Below are 10,646 nucleotides of genomic sequence, written 5' to 3' on the forward strand. Positions count from 1 at the left end.
TAATTAAATTAAAATAAAACTCCAAGATTGGTTGCCCAAACCGGAGGAAAAGAGTTTACAAAAGAAATTTCAGAAAATAAAGATCTTGAAGAACGAGCAAGACAATCTGCCCGTACGTTGAGCTCTCGAGTGATCCTGGTCAGAGAGAAGGAAGGGAAGCATGATCTGTACGAAAAAAACTCCTCCAACAGATTCAAAAAAGCTGGCCAATCGTCAGGAGTCTACAACATCGCCACCAATTCTGCACAATCTGTCTCGAAGCTCTGACAGGCAACTCCAGCCGCCAATAGTGATTCCATAGTCCAAATCAAAGCTTGTAACTCTGCATGTAAGAATGTGGGACCGCGCCTCTGACTCCCTGCTCCCAGAAGAAGCGTCGAATCATCATCACTACAACACCACCACCCCAGACCCTGCAGAGGATCTGAACCTTTCCAAGAACCATCAATCTGACAACGAGGAAACGCCCCCCTATCCTCCACCAGAGGCGTAGTATGTAAATAATTGTCTGAGTAAGATTTGACGTCGTCCCACAATGATTTATCATTATTCGCCTGAAGTAAAATCTCCAACGGCTCTGCCTCTAACCCTTGAAAAACTTTTTTATTCCTGTCTTTCCATAGTGACCAAAGTATCCAGGGGAGGCATAAAGCTACGTCAGGAACCCCGGACTGAGAAGCTGGCTGCCAGAAAATAAAATCCAAATTTGCATAGATTGAAGCATAAGGAAAACCATCTGGGCTTAACAGAACCGGTGACAACCCCCAAACATTGCGCGAGCGGGGGCACTCGAATAGAGCATGGTTGATCGTCTCTGGTGCAGATTCACACCGTTTGCAAAGAGTATCACACCGGACACTCCTATACGCAAGTCGTTCTAACACTGGAAGAGTACCCGAAGCAATCTGCCAGAAGAAATGTTGGACCTTCGGTGGAACATCAAGTTTCCACGACTGGGCCCTAAGGGCCATACATGACGGCCCATATTCGACTTCCGTCATTAATTCTCTGGCTAACCGGTAACCTGATTTAACCGTATACCTCCCTGACTTGGTAAAGTGCCAAACTAATCGATCCGGTTTCTGGACCTTACTGACTGCCATACTCCGAATAATCGGTATATCCCTCGGATCCAGAAACTCCTCCAGAGTAGGCAAATGCCAATCCTTCGTAACAGGATTAATTAAGTGGTTCACCATCAAACTCGGTAACTAGAGTCGTCCCCGACCATTTGCTGCGCGTGGACGGGTATCCGGTATCCAGAGGTCTCTCCAAACCAAAATAGAAAAACCCGAGCCTACTACCCACCGCGCTCCATGTTCTACCAATACCTTAGTTGAAAAGATACTCCTCCAAGCAAAGGAGGGGTTATATGGTTTTTTGGCCATAAGAGGGTGTTTATTTCTAAAAAATCGGCCTTTCAACACCCGTGCCATTAAGGACGTCGGATGTTGAATTAGCCGCCAATACTGTTTTGCTAACATAGCATCATTAAATTGTTCCAGGGCTCTGAAACCTAGACCCCCTTCACACTTATCCTTACATAATTTATCCCAGGCCACCCAATGTAGACCATGTGCCCTATCATTGGATTTCCACCAAAAAGTGGAGATAGCACTCGTTAATTTGGATGTCAACTCTTGCGGCAGTTTGTAACAGGACATCACATGAGTAGGAAGTGCCAGTGCCACTGATTTAATCATAATCTCCTTACCACCCTTCGATAAAAGCTTTGCATTCCAACCATTGACGCGATCATCCAGCCGATCCTTGACATATCCAAAAACCTTCGTTTTTGAACCTTGGAGGTTTTCAGGGATGTCCAAATAAGAACCCATACCTCCCTCTTTAGAAATACCAATAACTGATTTTAACTGATCCCTTATCTCAGAAGGAACCTTCTTACCAAACATTATAGAAGATTTTTCTAAATTAACCTCTTGCCCTGAGGCTTTGCCATAATTTCTGATAATTTCCATGACCGTCTGACATTCAGCCACCTCTGCTTTACAGAAAAACAGACTATCATCAGCAAACAACAAATGCGAAATGGTAGGACTATCGCGAGTGATTGTGATACCCGTTACTTTCTTTTCTCGTTCAGCCTTTTTAATATTCGCTATCATAACCTCCGTGCAAAGAATAAACAAATACGGTGATAACGGGTCCCCCTGACGTAGACCTCTCTGTGGTGTAATAAAACCCCGAGGTTGACCATTGAGAAGAACTTGATATGACACCGAGGAAACACACCACATGATCCAGGAAATCCATTTCCTATCAAATCCTAGCTTAATCATAACCGCCTCTAAGAAATCCCATTCCACAGCCTTACTCATATCCGTTTTAAAGGCCAGAAACTCCGACCTACACCTATGATTAGTATTTAACCCATGGAACATTTCCTGCGCAACCAAAATATTATCCGTAATTAAACGACCCGAAACAAAAGCCGATTGAGTTTCGGAAAACAGACCAGGAAGGAAACGTTTTAGCCGAAAGCACAAAACCTTTGAAATGATCTTATAACTCACATTATAAAGACTTATCGGTCTAAACTCCGTCATCCGCTGCGGCCGATCAACTTTAGGAATAAGACAAATATTTGTCTCATTCAAGCGTGGATCAAAACTACCTGATCGGAAAAACTCTCTGACCAGCGCCACTAAATCTCCTTTCAAAGAGGACCAAAATCGTTGAAAAAACAAAGCCGTCATTCCGGCAGGTCCTCGTGTTTTCTCCGGGTGCATAGCAAACAGGGCTTTCCGAACTTCTTCTTCAGAAATATCCCGAATAAGCTCTCTGTTCATAACATCTGAAATTAAGGGGGTAACCTCCTGTAACATCTCCGAAACACCGCGGGTATCTGAATTCCTAAAGAGGTCCTCAAAATATTTTGTAGCAATATTCTCCATACCTGTAACCGATTCATTCCATACATTATCTGCATCAAACAATCCAATGATCCTATTTCTTACCCGACGCTGTCGAGTGGAGGCTTGGAAAAATTTTGTGTTCTTGTCCCCAACCCGTAACCAAAACTTCCTACTCTTTTGTTGCCAGTATAATTCCTCATCCCGATACGCCTCCTTTAATTTCCTCTCTATACCGCGAATTTCCTCCTGAGAAATCAGATCATCCATTTTCGCCTCCTGTAAAGCCGCCTTCAAGGAAGAAATGAGCCTTGGGCCAGAATAAATATTATTCTTTCTCCACCAAGAAATCGAATTCCTGCAATTTTTTATCTTGTCCACAAAGCCCGGAATCCGGAAATTTTTAGTGCGATTCTATCCAGACTCAACCGCCCCTGCTAAACCATCTTTCCCTAACCAGCGTTTGTCAAAATGAAATTGCCTATTCCGTTTCGTATGTGTCTTTAGGCACGTTGCTAAAATCGGACAATGATCAGAGCCAATCATTTCCAAATAATCTACCTTAGAATTCGGGAAATAGCCCTGCCATTCCTCATTGCCCAAAGCACGATCTAACCGGCAACAAACTACCTGGTTATTGCACCGATTACCTCTCCATGATAATTGTTCACCATAACAAGGGAACTCCAACATCCCACAATGACGGATCATGGAAATAAAAGGAACAAAGGAAGAGGCAGGACGCAAAACACCTCCCCTTTTCTCATGATTACCAACCAATTCGTTAAAATCACCAATCATAAACCAAGGATCAACACGAAAAGACCTGATATCCGATAACTTATCCCATACTTTATCTCGATTTTGGGGAACCGGGTCACCATATATAAAAGACATAAGCTAATTGTTGACAAAAAAACGCTTGTACGTCTATAATGCGATCACACTCGTAAAGAACTGAGAGTTTTATTTCATCTTTGTAAAACAATGTTAAACCACCACTAGCCCCGTAGGGTTCAACAATATACAAATTATTAAAACCAAACTTATTCTGAAATTTTTGCAAATAAGAAAAACATTTCTTAGTTTCGGATAAAAATAAAATGTATGGTCGATGTTGTTTCCACAAATCACCCAAATACTTCTCTGTCAGATCAACCCCAATGCCCTGACAGTTCCAGCTCAGGAACTTCACGTTTCCGCCGGTGGTTTCGGGAGAGCCACCGTCCCTTTCCTGAATTGACGACCACCATCCGCTTGTTTACCACGTAAGGTAATGTCCTGCCTTCCTTGATTCTTCTATTTTTTCCCCGCACCTGCAGGTTTAGAAAGTGCCTTAGCCAACAAACGTTTCCCCGGAGAAGCCAAAGTCCTAGCAACATTTTTAGCAACAATTCCAAAACCGCTAACACCTTTTCTAGCAATAGGCCTATTAACTCGCTCCCTAAGAACAATTGGTTCCTCTAGCTTGACATCAGCCATAGCATTATTAACAAGACCCAAAACGATATCCGGCAATACTGAAGTAGTAGATGTACCTTGTGGACTATCAGTCGTATCAGGCTGAGAATCCATCCCCTGATCAGCGAGAGTTGTATCCTCCTTACTCAACCCAGATTCAGCTAAAACCGCAACATGACCATCGGGATATTCTCCCTCCTCCAACAAATCGTCATTATCCTCCATAAAATCAGTCTCCTCACCCTCCTTGACCATTCCGGTATGAATATCTTCCAGAACAACTGCAACAGCCTGAGAAGTGTAACCTTTACCGACAGCACCCTCTTCCTCTTGAGATCTCATCGCAGCAACACCCTGATTAACCGTAGCACCTTGTTTAACCTTATACAGAGGTTTTGGCCACACCGGTCCCATACCCTACTGGTTCAGATTGAAAGAAGGAACCTGCCCCACTAAGTCACCACCTGATTTATGCGAACCTCTCTGTCCACCAGAACCACTAGACTCAACTGATGTAAACTGTTTTTTCTGACCCCACGCCGAGCCAGAGAACCTCTCTTGATATCAGGATCCATAAGGACCCCCATCACCATGCATAACCTCCTGACTCTGAAAGTCCAGAGCCCTCTTAACATGCTTCCCTGGTTTCTCCCAACCACCCTCAGTTTTGTATCCTCCTTGTTTGACCTGAAGATGATGTTTCGGAGGGAACCGTTTATCCACTTGCTGCTCCACAGCCTGCTCACCCGCCCCCTTCTTCAACTCTGGGCACTCTCTCACATCGTGAGTAAGTCGAGAACAATGCTCACAGAAGCCTGTCAGCTTCTCATATTCAAGAGAAACAATGACTTCATCGCCAGACTCAAAAGGAACAACCATCTTGAACAAGAGAGGGTTAAAGCCATTAACCGTCACACAGAAGCTTCCAGTCTCCTCATCAATCTCCCTGAGTAAACCCACCTTCTTGCCTATAGCTCTCAGCGTCGCCTCCTCCCAAAGATGCATGGGAATACCGCTTACCTTGACCCAGAAATTAATTGCAGAAGGATAAGTGGATGAGATAATAGGCTCCCATTTCACCAACGCAATCATCCACCCATCAAAATGATAAGGGCCATTCATCAGAACCACCTGCAATTCCTCTTCAACCTCGAAGTTAAACTGAAACAAACCCTGTCCCAAGTCTGCTCCTACCACCTTATCCTCCAGCTTCCAAATCTTGGGTAGATTAGCCACCAATGACTCCATCTGCTGAACATTTGGGTTCATCAATCGCCCAATAAGAGTCAGTGAGAATTGTTGTATTCTCTGAGCCAAAACTGAATTAGCAATCCGCACTGTCTCAGTACGAACCAACGGTGCTTTGCCTTTGTTTAATGATAGCTGCGACATAGTAGACCACCCACAAAACAACCAGGACACCCGGGGATAAGAGGAACACAATGATTCAGAACACACCTCTGTTGGATAAGCAAACAAAATACTCACGAGAAGGTGAATAATAGAACAACAATGAAACCACTCTGTCGAACTAAACTCTCGGATATATACCACTTGAAAGCACCACCCTTTGTCAAGGGATATACAAAATCTGTCCGATATTGAAATCCCATATCCTACCGAAAACCATCCCAAAACAATCAAAGCAATATCGTAGAACGATCCCACTCCGATACACCAGGGAAAGAAGTATAATCGCATACCATAAATAACATACCAACAGATCCTCTCATTTGTAGATTCAATTGAAGGCTCGAAGATAAGGAGATGGAGATCTCGACCTTGTAGAGCGCGAGAAATCAAACCCCACATAATCAGGAATCGAATCCTATCACGCCCATAAAGAACTCGTACCGAATCGACCACAGTCAACCAAATAAGATTCGATCCAATCAAATCTCCACCACATAGAAAGAGGTCCCGCCGAACCCGAATGAATCCCGACCAAATCAGAGATGGATTTCCGATCCATCCCCAATCTCTAACCGTGACTAGAGCACACGAAAGACCAATCTTCCGCCTCTCAAAAACACTGAACCAAAGCATATCAAACCCTAGATCGATTCGCCATCGCTACCGCCCCTTGAATATTTTCTTAACTTGATCGTCTGTTCAGAATAACACAATAATTAAATATTAACAGTTATAATAACACAATAATTAAATATTAATAGATTTTTTTAATTGTCATTAATCATTCATTGCAATGCTATAAATACTATGGAGGTGACAAAATTGTCAACATAAAAACAAATGAACAATTGCAATTCATTAAAATTTAGTGCCTTAAAACACGGATATGGTTATAAATATGAGAGTTACAAAATATTTGATATAATATGTAAGTTAATAAAATAAGTAAAAAAGTCATAGAAATAAATTTATTATGAATAAATAATTCTTTTTTATGTGTTTAAATATAAAATTCAAAGTTTCTATAAATATAAATATATGACAAGAACTTCAAGCAAATGAAAACATAATTTCAAATACATATTTAATTCTCTCTTTAAATGTGCATTCAGCCATTTCTCTATAAATATTTATAAATTATATATATTAAAATATACATTAGTTTATTATATTAAGAATGTAATTACTAAATAATTTAATAATCAGGCCAATGTGGCTACACGAACAAATATGTATTGATCAGCCTTAATTCAATAAGAGCTATTTGAGTAAAAATAAAAATTTAATAATCATATTATGCATTATTTTGATTCAATTTTTTTTTCTTTTTTATTATACGATTAGTTAAAAAAAGAAACCAGAACATAAAGGATATATGGCAGATGCACAGATGCCACGTGGCAGTCTCTGAGAGCAAGTTTGTAGTGGTAGTCTACTTTATTATATAAGATTATATACTCATTTAAGTTTAACTAAGCATGTTCATCAAACAAAATTAGTTGTTTAAAATTTTTATGTAAGAAAACACACTTAATGTAGCCAATAAACAAACCTTTGTAAGAATCATCTATGCACTACAAAGAAAAGGTATTTTGTGTAACTTATATAAGTGACATTGTAAGTGGTGATTTTGCATGGATTGAAATAATTATTGGCATCTATTATTGTAATGAATGTTAATATGTATCAATTGCACAAATGTTGTTAATTTTGTGTAAGTTGAATATAATTGATGTTAGGATTTGCATCAATTTATCAAATGACGTTAATGTTGCTAAAATTATAATAAGCAATATTATGTTAATATCAGTTATAAATAATTGATATTGATATGTTTTTAAATATCATAAAAGTTTTTAGCTTAATGGAGAAAAAATGCTTATTGGATGTCCAACTTTTAAATTTGAGTGACTTTTTTTTTTTTTGAACAACCAGATGCTCTTATTCATTCAAATCAAAGCATACAAAGGAAGAGATACAAAGATCTCAAAGTTTACACTGAAACAAAGATTACACAGATGGGCATTCCCCAATGCCATAAGAGCTATGCAGCAGTCACTAAGAAGCGGCTTGGAACAAGGGAGATCACGGTATATCGATTGATCATCCTCGAGAAATTCGGTGGATGACAAGATAGTCACGGTCGATAGACCATGTGACGTTAATAGCAAAGCCATAGCCAGTAAACTCACCGGAGCGAGGGGCACTAACAAGAGCACCACATTGGCAAGGATTCGGTAGACCAAGGATTGGTGGTCAAGGGTAGAGTGCTTTAACATCCAAAGCGGAGGGTCAGGAACAAACTGGTAGCACCAGAAAACGCTTCGATAAAAAACAGTCCAAGTGTTGAAGATGGCGCTGAAGAAAATTTGCTTGAAGTCGTCGGATGCAAGAGTGGAATAACAAGGCATAAGACCATAATACTTCAAGGTTTTAACATCAGACCATACAAGTGGAACTAGATCCATGACTAGCCAAGGATAACAATCAAACCATAACAATACATGTGGGTTCTCTCTCACTTTGTGCCCTTTACCAAGGAGATTAAGAACACCACACAAAGCATGTAGCCGGTTTGACATTGGTAGATGAGATTTAGGCTTGGTCTGGTGGGTTGTTGATAACACCAAAATGGTGCGGGTGAAGGGATGTTGTTGATAACTAGAAACGCTAGTTAGCATAGAGGTAAATGGGTTGAGGTTCTTCCAGTTAACAATCAAATTCACAACTTGAGCAAAGACCAGGGATCTCCCGTACTCTATGTTACTACTAATCATTCTAGGTAAATGGATTCTCAGATGCAGTCTTCGGACATCGAGTTCTACCAAAGAACCTAAGAAAAGTTTACTAGATATCATAGGGATAGAAAGAGTAGACCTGGGATTTTGGAGAATGGGTAAAATCGTTTGGGATGTTAGCAATCCGAGTTTAAGTCCTGAGCTCATCCGCAGAGATCCAAAAGAATTTGGGGATGGCCAGGGGAGTTGACATGGGTCTACCAAGCTCGTAATGTGATAGATCTTAGATACAGGAGTCCACAAACGGAGATAAGTTGCATCTCTGGAAGATTCCTCGCCAAACATCAACTCGGAAGCCGTGGAGGAAGAGGAAGCTTCAGGGGCGAAGCACAATCCGAATCGGGAGAGATAGAGACACATGGACTTTTGATCGAGGATAGGTGAGGATGGGGTTTGCCGAACTCCAGATCCTGCTGTGGTGGCACAAGGACTACCCTTCGTCTAGATCTAGGGTGGTTGTAGAGGTTTGGTCGGGAAACAAAAGAAGAGAACAAGAGGGGAAAAAGAAAGCAAAGAGAATCTAAAGGGGTAGAAGAGATAGTAACAGAGCAAGGATACTGAGAGATCCCGACGCCGGCGAGCCGGAGCTCTACCGGCGTCGGAGAGAAGTGAAGAGGGAGGCGCCTCGATTATCGTGCCTGAGAGAGAAATTAGGGCAAACTCGGTTGTTTGTGATCGACAACAAATTAAATTTGAGTGACTTAAACCATCAACTTAGTATATAACTAGGTACTAACCCGCAGAAAACCGCGGGCTGAACTTTTTTTTGATGAAAATTTGTAATAATTTATTTTGTTATTATGTTATATATATTGGTTTGTGATTAAAAATTTGGTTTGCTTATATTAGTTTTTTTGTATTTTATAAATGTTTATTGAAAACCTGTCAATAAAATATTTACATAATGAATAAAATTGTTTAAACCTTTGTCAATTAAACGCAGTTTTTGGTATAGTTGTGAAGTAAGTAAAAAGATATAACTAACATGTAAAAAGAGCAACTAAATATAGCTAGGAAAAGTTTTGAAAAACCTCTTAAAAAACAACATTTATTGTTTTTCTTTTTGTGATTTCCCTTTTTTTGTTTGTAATTAGCACCTTCAAGCATTGAATATATTTAATTCTCAACTTAGTTTTATTTCCTAAAGAACGGTGGCTAAAATAAAAATATAATTTTTTAAAATACATAAGATAAAAGTTTATGTTATCTTGTGCTGGAAAAGTTTTTTGATAAAATTTGTGGTTATATAGATTTTATTCGATTAGATTTTTAAAGTCTTACTTGTTAAATTTTTTTAAGGAAAAATTAATTTTGATTCTAATAGATTTTTTTTTACTTTTCTACAATTTATTTTATTTTATGTGTCTCCAATTGTCATTTTTAATTAAATATATATATTTAATTAATTAATTAATCTTATTGAGTTTTTCAAATGGCAATTGAATTTAGTTTTTTACACATTTTAAGGTTAATTTCATATTTGTACTTCTCAATTAATATAGTAGGATGTAACATATAGTGTACTTTTTTCGACTTTCTGATTTATTTTATATTTTAGTCGACATTTATCACTACCTTCATCAAGATCAGCTTTATAATGTGTATCAATCGATCACCAAAACTCCCAAACGATATCATTACCACTTGCCTCTTGACATTAACCTAGTGTTCATATTAACGCCTCAAGCCAAAGCCGACTACAAGCTTTGTGTGAGACTCCTTAACCTCTATGGCTATGAGCTTCATGTGAGGGAGGACCCACCTGCTATGTTATGGCTTTGGTTACTTCTTACTAGGATGAGCCTTAGAACAATCTTATCCACCAATCTCTTACAACCGCCATTAGTGTGTAAGCTCAAGTTTGTCCTTCTTCTACAATGCTTTCTCGGCTACAAGCTTTGTGTGGGACTCCTTAACCTTCATGGCCGAAGACTTCATGCGAGGGAGGACCCACCTGCTCTGTTAAGACATTGCATATACCACTTACGAGTCTCGGTAGCTCCACCACTTGTTAGGAGAATTGTGCCAGAAGCTGTAGTAACCCTTGATCAATTGGTTTTGAATTTTCTCCTGTTGGCGAGAACACTACCCCCCCCCCCCC

General features: G+C 39.8%; 1 protein-coding gene across 1 annotated transcript; it reads right to left on the minus strand.

The window, feature by feature from the left end:
* Positions 1-221: 221 nt before the first annotated feature.
* On the minus strand, positions 222-1,199 carry LOC104773660. The gene has a single exon (XM_010498308.1). The coding sequence runs from the start codon at positions 1,197-1,199 to the stop codon at positions 222-224; it is 978 nt and encodes a 325-aa protein (XP_010496610.1).
* Between the last annotated feature and the right edge of the window lie 9,447 nt (positions 1,200-10,646).

The sequence above is a fragment of the Camelina sativa genome, unplaced genomic scaffold (assembly GCF_000633955.1).
Source record: "Camelina sativa cultivar DH55 unplaced genomic scaffold, Cs unpScaffold00607, whole genome shotgun sequence".
NCBI lineage: Eukaryota > Viridiplantae > Streptophyta > Magnoliopsida > Brassicales > Brassicaceae > Camelina > Camelina sativa.